Source organism: Malus domestica, chromosome 04 (assembly GCF_042453785.1).
Source record: "Malus domestica chromosome 04, GDT2T_hap1".
NCBI classification, from domain to species: domain Eukaryota; kingdom Viridiplantae; phylum Streptophyta; class Magnoliopsida; order Rosales; family Rosaceae; genus Malus; species Malus domestica.
Window position 1 is genome coordinate 20,685,496 of NC_091664.1, and position 17,438 is coordinate 20,702,933.

The 17,438-nt window shown below is 39.3% G+C and overlaps 1 protein-coding gene, 1 non-coding gene and 1 pseudogene across 2 annotated transcripts; 2 read left to right on the forward strand and 1 right to left on the reverse strand.

Annotated features, from left to right (window-relative positions):
• Positions 1–117: 117 nt before the first annotated feature.
• On the forward strand, positions 118–283 carry LOC114824661 (U2 spliceosomal RNA; annotated as a pseudogene).
• A 1,088-nt stretch (positions 284–1,371) lies between these two features.
• TRNAH-GUG (transfer RNA histidin (anticodon GUG)) lies at positions 1,372–1,443 on the forward strand. Its single transcript has one exon. It is a non-coding gene; the product is annotated as a tRNA-His (tRNA).
• A 1,916-nt stretch (positions 1,444–3,359) lies between these two features.
• On the reverse strand, positions 3,360–7,452 carry LOC103419345 (uncharacterized). The gene is made up of 3 exons (XM_008357465.2): positions 6,922–7,452; positions 5,222–5,389; positions 3,360–5,012 (listed from the first exon to the last, which is right to left on the reverse strand). Exons 1-3 carry the CDS (start codon positions 7,450–7,452, stop codon positions 3,360–3,362), a joined length of 2,352 nt encoding a protein of 783 aa, XP_008355687.2.
• Positions 7,453–17,438: the final 9,986 nt, after the last annotated feature.

The following is a 17,438-nucleotide window of genomic DNA, read 5'->3' on the forward strand; positions in this document are numbered from 1 at the left end:
TAGAAGTGAGCAAGCAAACAGGTCTATAAAAGCTAGTTTGCATCCCACATCGGCCGTGCAATAGAAGTGAGCAAGCAAACAGGTCTATAAAAGCCACATTCCAAAGCTGACGAAGGTATACCTTTCTCGGCCTTTTGGCTAAGATCAGGTGTAGTATCCGTTCTTGTTAGTTTAATATTTTTGAGCATTTTTAAGTAGTTTTGGGTTTCGTCTCGCGATATATTGCCCAAATAAAGCATTGAAACGCTGAAAATATCGTTTTTGATATTATCGACGAAAATATCGATATATTGACGATAATTAAGGGGATAAGTGTGAAAATATCGCTATCTAGAAATGATTATATTATCGGCGATATTTCGCCGATAATATCGATATTTTGGACAATGCTCCTACTAAATAACTAGAATTAATTTTAATGTTAAATATTTTTAAAAAGTATTAAAAAATTATATAAAAAAAAAAAAAAAAAAAAAGGGCATTCAACCCAACACTAAGCGTTGATAAGTGTACCTTCCTTCCCTTCCTCTCCCTTCCACCCAACAGCCGTCGCCACATCTCCCAATCTCAACAACGGAAACTAACACCCACCCACTTTGCTAGCGCAATCGCCACTGCCACCTTCCATGCCTTATTTATTAAATTGAAAAAATGCAAAAGTGCATCATATATCTCCTCATGAAGATGCTTTAATTGAACTACAAATTATTTGTACTATTTTATTAAATTTAAAAAAAAATCGAACAAATACCACTTGAACGGTTTCAACGTAGTCCTCTCTTGTTGTTGTAAATAATGGGCATTTACTTCACAAGGAATTATGCCTTAGTGGTAGCTCTTTCTAATGTAGCAGAAGTTCAAAGTGTTTTTTTTTTTTTTTTAGCAACGGAGAAAGTTCAAAATTTAAATCAATAATCATCGTCGATTAATTAAAAAAATGGCCATGTTTCAAGTTTATTCTTGTCAATCTACATGACTAGTGACTACTGCACCTGATATTGACTAAGAGTCAAGTGTGATAACATCGATAAGTAAGGGCATATGTTTACATACACTTTTATGTATGAAAATGACATTGAATCAATGTAGAAGGATACCTAATTATTGGAGTATAGGATAGACAAACCCCATATTATTTGAATCGAACTGAGGAATTCAAAGAAAAATTCATACATACCTTTCATTTCTTGTTCTGTTTAATACGCTTTCAAATCATACAAAATCTAGAGAATTGGTAGAGAGAGGTCGAAACTCGAAAGCGATTATAACTTGTACAATTCTAAATAAAGTGTAACGATCATGTGATTGGCAAGAAAAAAATTCCTTATCCATCTATTACAAATATATTGCTTGTGGACAAGTTATCACCTAGTGGCTGTAGTTTAGTGGTAAGAATTCCACGTTGTGGCCGTGGAGACCTGGGCTCGAATCCCAGCAGCCACACTTTATATTTTCTTCTTTTTCCCCTTTTTAATTCTCAACGGCTATGCACGATACGACGTCGTTGCCCAAACTGCAATATATCAGCGCGTTCCTTTTCCTCAATGCACAACACAAACAGCACCTCTTCACACTCTCGGAAGGCTTCGTCACTGACCGAGTAATCGACTCCAAAAACTGTTAGATTCTCGATCTCTTTCTCAATTCTTTGAATTATGACCGCTTCGATCCCTAAGATCTCCAAATTCGTTATTGCAATTCGAAATTTTTGTGTTGTTTTGCTGTGCAGATCGGTTTTGTTTATTTGTTTCGTAGATCTATTTTTGTGCGCAGTCATTTGGAATTTTTTTTGCGCCTTTTGGTTATGGTTTTTGAATTTGAAAGAATCCAGTTTTAATACAGTTGGGTTTGGAAATTGGATGCTTAGCTGAATACGGATACAAAATTAAGCTTTTTTTTTTGCTAGTGCAGTCTATGGTGAAGAAGGAGGGGTAATTCAAGGGAAGCATAAATTTTTCTAATCGCTGTATGGCGTGGAGAATTTAAGTGTAATGGGTGTTTTATGATTTAGAAAACGTTGCCATAGGAACAAAATTGGGAATAAATATTTGTAGTAATGTGAGTTATTCACATGAAAGGTTTTGTTGGGTTTGATTTTCTGTTTTCTTAGAACACTAAGCGTTTCTGACTAATTTACAAGTTATAAACACAACCCGATTTCCTCTGTATGCTTTATTTGTTGATTTTCACTAGTTTCTGGGATTTGGCTTGTTTTATGGTTGATAGTTTTCCAACAATGGTTTTGAGTTTGGACTTCATTTAGATGTGATCTTTTTGTTGGGTCAACTAGGGCACGATTGATAATTATTTCGTTTTTGGTTTTGACTATTCATTTTATGTGCTTTAGATAGAAGAAAAGTATGTGGGAGAAACGAGGAGTGGGGATGAAGGGAGGTGATGGGAGCGAGGATGGAGAAATGAAGGGAGAATTTATGAAAACAGATGCTTGAAAGTGAAAACAACTTAAAAATTGTTTACAGTTTTTGGGTTTTAGTTTTCATTTGGTGTGTCATTCCCTACACATTCCTTTCACATTTATTCCCCATCCTTCCTTCACCCATATTCAATTCTCCCCACATGCCTTTCCTACTCAATTCAATTCCTCCTCGATTCAATTACTCTCAATCTGACTATGGATTAGTAAATGTGCCATTAGTGTTTCTAACAAGTGTGTGTAGGATAACCTATTTAACAAGTATTTCACATCATAGTATGATGCTGAGGAACACTGAATCCTTCTGCTAAACTTTCTAGTTTTTCCTTTTTGACAGGTGATGGATGATCAGGACCTGGGCTTCTTTGCCAATTTTCTCGGCATCTTCATATTTCTACTGGTAATAGCGTATCATTTTGTGATGGCCGACCCAAAATATGAAGGCAACTAATGATCTGTTTCTTTTTTATGTATTTGCAATGGATATGCAATTTTCTCGCAACTAATGGGGTTACGCTATTAATTTTGTAGCGTGAACTATTTCAGAATGCATACAACTTGATTTAGTGAAAAGTTTTGGTATACAATATGACTGTGCTGTTATACACATGATTTTCTTTCTCTAGTTTATCAGTGCTTCATATTTAGTTTTCCACGCCTTTGCAGTGTTAAGGGTGTGGACTGTGTTCGGACTGTGTTTTGAAGGTTACCATTGGCTGTGGTAGCGAATCAAGTGATCCGTTGTTCATAGAAAGTGCGAAAAGCACATTTTAGGGTTCACGGAAAAGAACATTCCTTTTGGTGAATATTCAGAAAGATATAGGGAAATTACAATGTGTACTGAGGTCAATGGAATATTGAAAAATCTAATGGCATTTGCCAATCTGTTAGATGTATTGTCAAAGCTAACCATCTCTCATATGAGCTATGTATGTGCATTAAATTTGACTAGTTTTCTCACATCTTTCTTCATCTCCATTGTTTCTCTCGTAATGCTTTGAATGCAGAATCCCAGGCTAGTTAAACAAAGAACCATTTGGCTCTTGTGTTTCTCTTCACTGTTGCTAGCATGTACCTTGTCAGCTACTTCCTGCAAATGTTGAAGAAAATTACTCACAATAGTCTCCACCTCTTCATCATCAGTACCCAAAGTTGCAAATCCCCTTGGTGGGTTGCCCAATTCGCTATCATGGTAATCACTTTCCGACTTTGTCTCGGATACCTGCAGGGGCTTGATCGAAGTGGCCTCCTCAAGGCATCTTAATGGAGAGTTTATTTTTTCCTTTAGTAGCCCTAGATCTGCATTCATTTGTTGCCGTAGTTCCTCCCAAACACCTCCAAAGTTCTGCTCAACTTGTGCGAGAAACTCCGTTTTATAGGCCACAAAGAGTAATAGATCAGCGATTTTCGATAAAGATCCTAGGACCTGATTGTAACCGGAACCCTTGAAGGGCAAGAACCAGCAATTAGGCTCTGTTTCAGCTTCTTGGATGAACTTTTCTAGTTCCTTGACATGGGATTTTAGCTTCCTCTGCTTATCCCTCAATCCGGTAGAAGCCGGTGCACACAAATTTACTCCTTCGATGGAATCTCGAAGCACCCCCATGCTTTGTGAGAGCTTGTTTTTTGCTAGGGTCGCCGCTCTCATTGGATAAAAGGCGATCTCTACTGTTAGAAAACAAAGCAACCCAATGGAAGCCTCTATGATTCTTGCAATCGCAAATTCACTTGGAGCACCATAGTTGTCCCTACCCAAGATTAGTAGAGCCCCAATGGCTGCTGAGACGCCACCAGCTTGGCCATACATCCTGCTATACCTAAGAAAATGGCAGATAATGATCCAAGGTAAGAGTGGTAAGAGCCTGAATTTCTCAAGTCCGTGGAAAATAAAAAACCATAGGATCCCGTAGATCGATCCTAGTGCCGTTCCTTGAACTCGGGCATTTGTAACTGTGAATGTTGCTTGCCTTCCTGTTACAAAGCTGATGGCAATGGTGAGGCCTGACCAGTATCCGTTTTCCTTGTTATACAACAAGCCGAATAACACAGCAAGGCCTAATGCAAGTGAGCACTTGAGAGCAAAAATTAAACTCCTGCGACTCGGGATTATGTTTCTCCAAACCCTTTTGAAGTTCCACAGATGTTGATTTTGTGAATCGCTCGGTTCTTGGTTAGGTTTCCTAGTGTTTCTGGGATTTCGGGCAATGGGCTGATTTTCTAGTAGGAGTTCCATGCAGTACAAGAAGAAGAAAGCCGGAAGGTCCTCATGGTTTTTGGTGGTGGGTTTTTTGGTCCAAAGGGGCTTGTCGAAGATTTCTCTGTCCGACTCTGGAGCTAATGTTGCATCGGAAGGCAAAGAGTACTTAGCTTGCAGAAGCCTTAGTCTAACATGTGCTTCTGAACTTTGTAAATTGCCTCTTAGCTCTTCATCAATCAGGTTAACAGGATGTGAAGAGCAACTAGATAAAGCTATCTCCATCCCCCTCAGTGGAACCTCCGTTTCTTGCAACCTTTCACCCAAGTCCATGTATTTTGGTTTCAGAAATTTGATATGTGGTCTCTCCCACACCATGGTTTCCTGCTTACAAAGAAACAAAAGCCTTTAATTACTGTACTGAACTAATTGGTTCAGCTTAAATTCACCTGCCTATCACAGTTTGACATGTGTAAAAATTCTTTCATTTTGTGTTTTTGATGAGTTATTTATGTATTTGCGCCAAACTGTAATTTGCAGGAAGAAGCAAAGCAATATCCTTTACGAGTTGACATGAGTTAATAGTAGCTTACCAGATTATTAGTGATGTTATGAAGAAGCTTAGCAGCTTCTTTAGAGAGAGATTGTCCTTGAGAAAGGAGTTCGAGTGCTCCGCTCTTGTCCCGGGAAGCGATGGCCTCGATGAAGCGAGTTAACCTCTGGGATGCATTTCCGGCATACAGCCGCCACGATTTACAGACCTGTGAACGCATTATTTCCAGTTCAGTTTACATAATCTACACATAAAAATTATTCCCTACCATTCGCAGTATGTCTATAGAGTGATCTTAGCTAGGGAATTTAGAATCATTAGTTCTTGCTCTCTCCCAACAAGCTTGTGCTAAACAGAATCTACCGAACCTCAGTGTGGTGTTATATTCGATTTCTACATCTTTAATTAAACAGATCTTTTAGCATATCAAGCGGGAGATATGATCAAAAATGTTAGAACTACGCTATTCTAAACTACTATAATCAACTGACTTAACTTATATTGTACATGCACACAAATATTGGATGCTACATGAATTCTCTTTTTCGTTATTAGTAAAGAAAGGAAAATAAACTTTTGACGTAATCTAATTATAATCTACTTTCTCACTCCTCGTCACCACATGAATTAACCCTAATGACTTTCCTAGATCGTTTTCGATGTTGTTTAAGAGACAATTTGACAAGACCAAAGGCCTTCGATTGGACCACGAATCCCAAACTAGGCAACTGTCATGGACTAAGTCATGCCCTTGATTCCTTTTAATTCATATCTAAGATTCTAAATAATCCCATTTTATATTCTGGGTGCATGTATATTATAATTTCCTTCAATCTGATTGGCCAGGTGTCAAAGCTCTACACTTATACAGTTTAGACATTTGATTAGTAGTTCTTAATGATAAATCTGTATAGGAGCTGTTACGTAATGATGGCTGTATAGTACTTAAGCGCCCTACCATCAAATAAAAGATTATGCGGAACTGTCGGCCAAGGCTATAGACACATTGAACACATCAGTTGTAGGGACCCTTACCACTCCAGTAAGACAGTGGGAACTGGGAATGAACTTTGCTTTGTTCCATCCGCATCTTAATTACTATGATATATTCCTGCTGATAATTTTATTATTTAAAACTATGCTACTAAACGCGGGAAATTAGATTTTGTTATTGAATTGTTTGCCAACGTAAGATTCTTAATTGTATTACTAGACTGAAATACGATTCAATGGTCAATTTGTATTTCTTAAATGCAAGCTACTCATATAGACAATCTAACAATACAAATATTATATGTATACAGGGAGGACTCAGAAATTTAACTCAGAGGAAGCACCACAAAAACTAGCTTGATTTCTTACAACTTAGTGGATAAAACTTGCCTAATTTTGTCAATGTTTTCTTTAAAAAAATTTCTTTACTTTTTTATTAATAATTTAATACTCATTCATGTTAACAAAATAGATATGCGGATTGAAAAATGAGTTCAACCGTCATACCTGATAATTTACGACATATGGCCTAAAAAGATTATGTCCCTAGCATTTTCCTTTAGACACAAAAGTGAGTAAGAAAATGAAGAAAGAAAGGTGGGAAGTTTAAGAACTCAAAATGTGACAGGGGGCACGCCCCTTGCGACACTGTCTGGTTTAACTAGCAATATAAGTCCGACACTGAAAATATTACTCGTAAACTGCATGTGTAAAGAGTAAAAGAAAGCAAAGCGAAGGGTTAATTACCTCGTAGTAAGATAGCCGAGGATAAGGAAACAAGACGGCCACAACAGAAGCTAGAGCTCCAAGGGCAGTGCTGGATGCAACACCAAGTGGGTGCATGACAACTCCAGTTTGAGCACCGTGAATCACAGTGCCAACATAAACATTCACAAACTGCCCAAATGCAATTCTCTTAGACATCAAGTGCGTGGACTCCGGCAACGCCACCACAAAAGCACTCAGTGCTACTGCCGCTGCCGCTACCCCCACCGAAAAGTTTTTAGGCTCCACCAACCAAAGGGTCAGCACAGAAGACACCAGAACCTGTGCCGTGGCAAAGATCACATGCCAACTGCTTCTCATGACGTCCCCAACCGTTGCGTCCGGGACTATTAGGATTGTGGTGATGTACGAAAAGGACGAGTAGGTTAAGTACTTTTGAAGTTGTGGAGGTCCATAGAGGGTGGTGCAGCCGACTATGATGCATGCCAAAGCCGTGCGTAGGGCGGAGCATAGGCGCATCCGCCACAACGATTGGGTTTGGTGATCTCCCATTGTCGTGGAGACCAACAATTTATGTCACGAATTACTTGTGAAACAAGGAATTAGTGGTGTGAAATGAGATGAAAGGGTTTTTGCCCTTCAAGTGTTGGGAAGCTTGTTGGTTTTGCGTACAACCTGATGAGAGGAAATAAGGGTTGGGAGGAAGGGTAAGTTTAGAGGAGAGGAATTACACATTATATATGCTCTCATGGAGCAACTTGTATTATATTTATACAAGAAGCTTGTCCCAACTCAACATTTAATCTGAGGCATATTATTTTATTTTTGTGGGACTCTTTTTTCATCTTTTTGCTAATGGAGAAAATAAGAGTTGTGAAATAAATAAAAGAAATAGACCATCAGATTGATATTATGTTTTTAATGATGGATTAGCCAAAAGGGCCAAGTGAGTAAAACACACACACACACACTATTTGGCATTTGACTTTAAACCTATTTTAATAATTATGAAATCCTTGTAAATTAATTAAAACTTAAGACTCTTCTTATAAATTTGGTTTTTTTTCTTTTCTACTTACATGAAAAATATTGGAAGTATATGTGGGCGTAGACACATCGGCTAGACCAAAAGCCTCTTACATGTACTCAAGTTTGATTCCCCTCCTCCATACCTACTTTCATTTGAGAAGTATTAAAATTTTGATATTGAACCTTGTGATATCTTTGTATAGTTTGTTTCTCATTTTTAAGCTACTATTTGGTTAATTGTAGCGTAAATCTGCCATTTAGATTTAAGCTACTAGAATCTTATGTCAATTCGGATTTTGTTTTTTGTCAATTTGTTCTCTAGTTTTTGTAATCATCGATCTTGGAGACTTTGTGATCGTGCCCTTTGTACAAGCCAACTTTTGGGGAACTACTTATTTAATATTTTTTATTAATTTTTAAGAAAAAAATAATTTCACCAGGAATAGGAATATTTTTCATCACAAACGTAAATTTGTTTCCAATCCCTTTAGCGTCGGCACCAGAATACCAAATTTTTTGTCTTTAGAATAAATTCTTGTATATTTTTTTGGACAGTTTATTTATTTATTTATTTGGTCAAATTTTGCTGGACAAGTTAAATACTTTGAGAATTGTTGAAGCTGCTTTGTGTAAAAATGGACAGGAATGTGTGAACCACAAACCAGCATGTAGATTATGAGTAAGTGAACTGTAGTCATTAAGTGACTAATCACCATAATTTAGTCGGCCGACGGCAACTAAGTGACTAATCTTATTCATTAATGATAAGCCTCGATAAAAACCTTATTGGAGCTTTCAACCCAGTCGAAGGGAGGCAAAATAGATAGAGAAATGTTTCTCGCACATCATTTTCTCTTTTTAAAACCCTTGTATAAATCTGTCTCTTGGTCCTCTTTTACTTTTTTTAAGGAAATTTTATTTGAACCCATATATAATCTCACACTACACCCAACTTAAATTTTAAATGTGAATTGTTTTTTTTTTTTCACCCTACTATATAATTAATATTAAGTACAAGAAGAAATTAACAATAAAAATAAAAATTATCAATAAATACATACCCATTAATCAAACCCTTATTATCTTTCTCTTACTTTATATTTTGATTAAAATCCTAAAACGCTCTCATAGAAAAGAAAAAAAATCTCTTTTGACGAATATATCGCTCATAAATTTCTCCTTTTAAGTAAATTTTGTACACATGACTTGGTTTTATCAATATTGGTAGGCTTTTATTAAAAAAGAAAGGGATGTGCTACTCACACACCCATTTTTACTTCTCACACACCCTTTGTTAATTTCTGCCATTTGATCTTCTTTAATTCAGTCGATCCGACAAGCACAAATTAAGAGGGTGTGTATGAAGTAAAAAGGGGTGTGTGGATATCACACCCCAAAAGAAAAAGGTCAGGATGAAAGCCATTCACGATGGTTGTGATGCTGAATTGTCTCTGCGAGTCTTTCCGACCTCCGAAAAGGTGGACTGTAGTGGTGAAGCCACCAGCTGATCCTTTTTTTCTGAAAAGAAAGGCATTCACGAGGAGGTGAAAGCAGGAGAAGCAAGTAACAACAAGCTTCTTCCCTTTTTGAAAACTATGTCTCTCAAAGATGTGCGCTTTGGTCCCAATACTCTTTGCTTCCTAACCTGTTACTGGCCTTCTTCCTAGCCTCGTGGGTTAGTGCGGAAGCATGATTCTCTCAAAGATGCTGTTGCTGTCTCTTACAGTACTTGAGCTTCAAGTCCCTCATCAAATGCGTTCCCCAACCCTATCGACTGTACGGCGGCTTCCGCCTCCGCCGCCACCCCTTTCTTCCCGCTCGTCCGACTTCTCATCCTTCTCTATGTTTTCCTCTCACTTTCCCATCAACAAGCACCTTAACCAGCATGATGGATCGCCAACAGCCATGTATGAGGTTTAAATGTGTATAAAGATAAATTAACAAATTGAATTAGGTTTGTAAGGGTAGTTTAGGTAAAAAAAATTAGGTTTAAAGCGATATTGATGGTTTAATTAAAAATAATATAGATGTAGAGAGTAAATTAGGTGTAAAGTAAGGTAATATAGGTTCAATAAAAAATTTCATTTCTTTAATCTAAAAATCAGAAATAAGCACCCTGTGTGCAGGAAAACAACAACAACAACAACAACAACAAAGCCTTTTCCCACTAAGTGGGGTCGGCTATATGAATCCTAGAACGCCATTGCGCTCATTTGTATCATGTCCTCCGTTAGATCCAAGTACTCAAGTCTTTTCTTAGGGTCTCTTCCAAAGTTTTCCTAGGTCTTCCTCTACTCCTTCGGCCCCGAACCTCTGTCCCGTAGTCACATTTTCGAACCGGAGCGTCAGTAGGCCTTCTTTGCACATGTCCAAACCACCGGGACCGATTTTCTCTCATCTTTCCTTCAATTTTGGCTACTCCTACTTTACCTCGGATATCCTAATTCCCAATCTTATCCTTTCTCGTGTGCCCATACATCCCACGAAGCATCCTCATCTCCGCTACACCCATTTTGTGTACGTTGATGCTTCACCGCCCAACATTCTGTGCCATACAACATCGCTGGCCTTATTGCCATCCTATAAAATTTTCCCTTAAGCTTCAGTGGCCTACGACGGTCACACAACACGCCGGATGCACTCTTACACTTCATCCATCCATCTTGTATTCTATGGTTGAGATCTCCATCTAATTCTCCGTTCTCTTGCAAGATAGATCCTAGGTAGCGAAAACGGTCACTTTTTGTGATCTTCGCTAGATTGCTCCAGTCATTAGTGTGGATAAGTATATAAATGGATAGAGATAGGAAAGCAAACACAAGATGTACGTGGTTCACCCAGATTGGCTACGTCCACGGAATAGAGGAGTTCTCATTAATTGTGAAGGGTTTACACAAGTACATAGGTTCAAGCTCTCCTTTAGTGAGTACAAGTGAATGATTTAGTACAAATGACATTAGGAAAAATTGTGAGAATGATCTCGTAGCCACGAAACTTATAAGTACCGGAGTGTGGTATCGTCTTGACTTGCCTTATCTGTCTCATAGGTAGATGTGGCATCTTCTCTGGAAGTACTCTTCCTCCATCCAGGGGTGGTATCTGTAACTGGTGGAGATGCACAAGGTAATGTATCAATTTCACTTGAAGCTTACTTGTAGTTTCATGCTTGGTCAAGCGAGATACAAACCATGTAGTAGGAGTCCCCCAAGTCGCCGAGCTGGGGGATCTGCTGAAAGAGGTGACAGACAAGGTAAGCAATCAGAGCTCCGGCTGATTGTTCACATTCTCCCTATCTTGCAGGCAGCATGAAGGATAAAGAGAAGAAAAATGAGGAGAGATGATATGGGATACTTTTGCTTTTGAAGAAGTAACTTTCCACAGGCTTATTCTTGAACTGGGCTGGAGGGTTTTCTGGTTTCCTCCAGAGTATAAGGCCGACTGAAGAATTTGATGGTCAAAACAAGTCCATCAAATCTAGAGTACGTTCGACCCTGCTGATATGGGATACTTTTGCTTTTGATAGAGTAGTGGATGTATCGGCACGTGTGCTGTTACGCTTGTCTCCACATGCTTCCTTGTATCCTTCTCACTTGCCCTATCTGTTCCTCAGGCAGATGCGGTATCTTCCCTGGAAGCATAAGATGTTGAAGATGAGTACTCGAGAGCAATGCCAGGTAAGTAATCAGGTAAGGGGTTCCAGGCAGTCAGTTCCTGGCTGGAAGCTTGATTCCAAGTGCTGACTGATTGCTCTCTTTCTCCTTGTCTTGCAGGTAAGAACAAGGCCAAAGGAAAAGACAGGGAAAAAGCATGATATGGGATACTCTTGCTTTTAACCCTGATGATATGAGATATTCTTGCTCTAGTATAGCTTGTTTACAGAGGTATTATCGGGGGGAAAAAAAGCTGAATATTTCGAAAGGCTTTGTTGGGAGTGCCCTCTCAGATAAGAGAAAGGGTTGAGCATTTTTGCAGGTCTGCCTGTCCGTTAGGGATGGAAGTCGACATATATAGGAGTCTCCCTAACATCAAGTAATAATGCTATTCCTTTACCCTGCTTGGTTATAGCACGGTAGTGGGAGCTGCCAGCTTCACATGTTTTAACTCTGTCAGAGCACTTTGAAAAAGTGGTTTGTGGTATCTGGAAAGCTGATGTTGCGTGTGAAGATTACAGACCTGTCGGGGGTCTGGCTCTCGAGATTCGGAGAACGATGCCTCTTCGATTTTTGAGAAAGCAATCCTGCTGGGGGTCTGGCTCTCGAGATTCGGAGAGCGGTGTCTCTTCGATTTTTGAGAAAGTAATCATGTTGGGAGTCTGGCTCTCGAGATTCGGAGGGCGGTGCCTCTTCGATTTTGGAGCAAGCAATCTTGTTGGGAGTGTTTTCTCGAATGAGAGTAAAGGTTGGGCATGTTTGCTAGTCTACCTTGCCACGAAGCACAGAGGTTGACACACAGGGACTTTCCAATTATCCAGCAGTGGTACTGTTCCTTTACCCTCTCTTCGATTTTTGAGAAAGTAATCATGTTGGGAGTCTGGCTCTCGAGATTCTGAGAGCGGTGCCTCTTCGATTTTGGAGCAAGCAATCTTGTTAGGAGTGTTTTCTCGAATATGAGTAAAGGTTGGGCATGTTTGCTAGTCTACCTTGCCACGAAGCACAGAGGTTGACACACCGGGACTTTTCAATTATCCAGCAGTGGTACTGTTCCTTTACCCTTGTGGGTAATAATATGGTAGCTAGACCTTCAAAATTTATGTGTCTAAACTTTGTTAGTGTTGTTTCTTTGCAATTCTTTTACCCTTCTTGGTCAGAGCGATGTAGTGGGAGCTGCAAGCTTCACGTGTCTCAACTTTGTCAGAGAACTTTGGCAAAGTTATCTGTGGTACCCATGAGCTACTGTTGCATGTGGGAAGTGGGTGATTGAACAGTACGATTCATGTGCTTTCTACTTCGCCAGAAATCTTCGACAGAATGCCCATAATTTCCGTAAAGCTGAGTGTGCGAGTGACAGGTGCTGACAAGGCTGGAAAAGTAGGTGCCTCTTCGATTTCTGAAATCGGCCCTCGTGGTCTCTGAGCAGCCCAGCTTTTGAGAAAGCAAGCCTCTTCGATTTCTGAGATCGGCCTTTGTGGTCTTTGAGCAGCCCAGCTTTTGAGAATCTCTGAGTAGCCCAGCTTTTGAGAAAGCAAACGCCTCTTCGATTTCTGAGCAGGCGCCTCTTCGATTTCTGAAGCTTCGTCGAGTGCAGATTTTTATAGGGGCTGACATTAAGTTCCAAAGCACACTTGAATATCCACCAGTAGAAGCTCCATTCTTGCACTTCTAAGATCTTGATTTATCCGACCTCTTCTCTCTTCAACACCTTTGAAAATGTCTGGCCCCTCCGATCGTCGTTTTGACTTGAACCTTGTTGAAGAGGCAGCCCCGCCTTCTCCAGACAACATATGGCGCCCATCCTTCGTCTCCCCTACTGGTCCTCTTACCGTTGGGGATTCCGTGATGAAGAATGATATGACCGCTGCGGTAGTGGCCAGGAACCTTCTCACTCCCAAAGATAACAGACTACTTTCCAAACGGTCTGATAAGTTGTCTGTTAAGGATTCTCTGGCTCTCAGTGTTCAGTGTGCAGGTTCTGTGTCTAATATGGCCCAACGCCTATTTGCTCGAACCCGCCAAGTTGAATCATTGGCGGCTGAAGTGATGAGTCTCAAACAGGAGATTAGAGGGCTCAAGCATGAGAATAAACAGTTGCACCGGCTCGCACATGACTATGCTACAAACATGAAGAGGAAGCTTGACCAGATGAAGGAATCTGATGGTCAGGTTTTACTTGATCATCAGAGATTTGTGGGTTTGTTCCAAAGGCATTTATTGCCTTCGTCTTCTGGGGCTGTACCGCGTAATGAAGCTCCAAATGATCAATCTCTGATGCCTCCTCCTTCTAGGGTTTTGTCCAATACTGAGGCTCCGAATGATCCCCCTCCGGTGCCTTCTCTTTCTAGGGCTCTACCGACTGTTGAGACTTCTCCTAAGCAACCTTTGTGAAGGCTCCCTCTTGTTTGTTTATTTTGACTCAAGTATATGTACATATTTGTAACTTATCGGGGATATCAATAAATAAGCTTTCCTTCATTTCAACGTATTGTGTTAAATACACCAAAGCCTTCTTCGCTAAGTTCTTTGAATTTTCTTTTGTTGAAGCTTGTATGTTGAAGCTTTGTGAGTGGAGCATATAGGTTGAGGTAGTGTTCCCTTAATTTCCCGAGTGAGGAAAACTTCTCGGTTGGAGACTTGGAAAATCCAAGTCACTGAGTGGGATCGGCTATATGAATCTTAGAACGCCATTGTGTTCTGTCCTGTGTCATGTCCTCCGTTAGATCCAAGTACTCTAAGTCTTTTCTTAGGGTCTCTTCCAAAGTTTTCCTAGGTCTTCCTCTGCCCCTTCGGCCCTGAACCTCTGTCCCATAGTCGCATCTTCTAATCGGAGCGTCAGTAGGCCTTCTTTGCACATGTCCAAACCACCGTAACCGATTTTCTCTCATCTTTCCTTCAATTTCGGCTACTCCTACTTTACCCCGGATATCCTCATTCCTAATCTTATCCTTTCTCGTGTGCCCACACATCCAACGAAGCATCCTCATCTCCGCTACACCCATTTTGTGTACGTGTTGATGCTTCACCGCCCAACATTCTGTGCCATACAGCATCGCCGGCCTTATTGCCGTCCTATAAAATTTTCCCTTGAGCTTCAGTGGCATACGGCGGTCATACAACACGCCGGATGCACTTTTCCACTTCATCCATCCAGCTTGTATTCTATGGTTGAGATCTCCATCTAATTCTCCGTTCTTTTGCAAGATAGATCCTAGGTAACGAAAACGGTCGCTCTTTGGTATTTCTTGATCTCCGATCCTCACCCCTAACTCGTTTTGGCCTCCATTTGCACTGAACTTGCACTCCATATATTCTGTCTTTGATCGGCTTAGGCGAAGACCTTTAGATTCCAACACTTCTCTCCAAAGGTTAAGCTTTGCATTTACCCCTTCCTGAGTTTCATCTATCAACACTATATCGTCTGCGAAAAGCATACACCAAGGAATATCACCTTGAATATGTCCTGTTAACTCATCCATTACCAACGCAAAAAGGTAAGGACTTAAGGATGAGCCTTGATGTAATCCTACAGTTATGGGAAAACTTTCGGTTTGTCCTTCATGAGTTCTTACGGCAGTCTTTGCTCCTTCATACATATCCTGTATAGCTTGGATATATGCTACTCGTACTCCTTTCTTCTCTAAAATCCTCCAAAGAATGTCTCTTGGGACCCTATCATACGCTTTTTCCAAATCTATAAAGACTATGTGTAAATCCTTTTTCCCATCTCTATATCTTTCCATCAATCTTCGTAAGAGATAGATTGCCTCCATGGTTGAGCGCCCTGGCATGAACCCGAATTGGTTGTCCGAAACCCGTGTCTCTTGCCTCAATCTATGCTCAATGACTCTCTCCCAGAGCTTCATTGTATGACTCATTAGCTTAATTCCCCTATAGTTCATGCAATTTTGTACATCGCCCTTATTCTTGTAGATAGGCACCAAAGTGCTCATTCGCCACTCATTCGGCATCTTCTTCGTTTTCAAAATCCTATTGAAAAGGTCAGTGAGCCATGTTATACATGTCTCTCCCAAAACTTTCCACACTTCGATTGGTATATCGTCTGGGCCTACTGCTTTTCTATGCTTCATCTTCTTCAAAGCTACACCCACTTCTTCCTTCCGGATTTTACGATAAAAAGAGTAGTTTCTACACTCTTCTGAGTTACTCAACTCCCCTAAAGAAGCATTCATTTCATGTCCTTCATTGAAAAGATTATGAAAATAACCTTTCCATCTGTCTTTAACCGCGTTCTCTGTAGCAAGAACATTTCCATCCTCATCCTTGATAATACGACAATATATAAGTTAACATGTCCTATCAAGGAGGCATTCTTAGCTATCTCTGACCGTATATCTTCTTGGTCTATCTTTCTCATCATGTGTACCAGTTACAAGACATATTATCTCTTTGTTTGGACTCAAAAGGATTAGGTTACACAACTACATTATCAAAAAGGCTTATTTTTAGCTACGACTCAAACTCGATTTAAATCTCACTTTGCCCTTGTAACTTAAAAATCGTCACTTTACTTCCTGAAACTCAAATTTTGCTTCTTTTGCCCCCTGAAACTCGAATTTGATCTTATTTTGCCACCTGAAACTTGAAAGTCTTCTCTATAAAACTCAAAATTCGCTCCACATTATCTTAGATCTGTTAATTTCTTGTTTGGGTTTGATTTGGGTGCGCCAGACTAATCAATTTCTTTTTTATATTTTTCATCTCTTCAATTTCTTTTAAACTTAATACTCACTTATTGTTGAATATTAGTGCATAATGGAGATTTATAATCAAATTTATTGCATATGTGGCTAGCCTTATTAGTTGCTGGATTCCATATATGTTTTAGGAGGCGATCTATAAGTTTCAGGAAGAAGAGAAAGTCCACGAGTCAAAGGGAAACGAATTGTGTTTAGGGAGTAAAATGGTCATTTTTTAGTGAGATCAAAATAAAATTCGAATGGGCGTAGCTCAAAATAAGCTTATTAAAAAAATAAAAAAAAAAGCAAACAGTCTATCCATAACCAACCACCACCTTATACCAGAATGGTAATGGGATATATATCTATATCTATATCTGTGTATATAAAGCCAACACATTAAAAGAGGAAAGATTTTAGCTAAAATTGTTCTTGTCATGTTAAGGTGTTTTTTTTAACGATATAACGATATTATCTACACTAAGAATGTGAGGAAGTAGGCTAAACCTTAGCAATAATGTGGTTCAAATTCATATTTTGCGAGAATCCAACCTAATACCTCTCACTTACAAGTGAAGAAGAATACCATTAGACCGTAGTATTAAATGGCATACTAAGGTTTTAAAGAAAACAATTTAATTTGAAAAAGGACAAAATAGTAATTAACTTCCATGGTGCTAGTTGAAAAATCCCCACGTTTTGGGGTTAGTTTTCTTTCACATTTTAAAAATAAAATAAATTAAAATCAATTTAAGAAACAAAAACAAAAGTACAAATTGAAGTATTATAAGCTTACAAAAATTTGAATTTCAATCACGTCATTGCTTTTCTTTTTGGTTTAATTAAGAAAGAGAAAGAGACTTCGACAACAAAATAAAAAATAAAAAAAACAAAGTGTTGGGACAAGAATATAAATAAGAAAAGATTTGAGAGGGAAATTCAACTCATGTTAGAGGCCCGTTCACATAAAGTATATCATCGTGAAGCAACATTGAGTGTGACTTTCCCGTTATACACCCAATCCATCCAAAAATATATGTCATGGGAGGCGCACCATCACCATGTCTAAAAAGGACTTGGTAACATGCTTGTATGACCTAACTACGACAACGACTACTAACAACGACAATTGTCTATTGTATATGTTTAATGCACTTTC

Coding starts and splice junctions, on each gene's coding strand:
- LOC103419345 (XM_008357465.2), bottom strand. CDS start 7,452: ATGGGAGATCACCAAACCCAATCGTTGTGGCGGATGCGCCTATGCTCC. Junction 5,390..6,921: donor CTCGGCTATCTTACTACGAG/GTAATTAACCCT, acceptor ATGCGTTCACAG/GTCTGTAAATCGTGGCGGCT. Junction 5,013..5,221: donor ATAACATCACTAATAATCTG/GTAAGCTACTAT, acceptor CTTTGTAAGCAG/GAAACCATGGTGTGGGAGAG.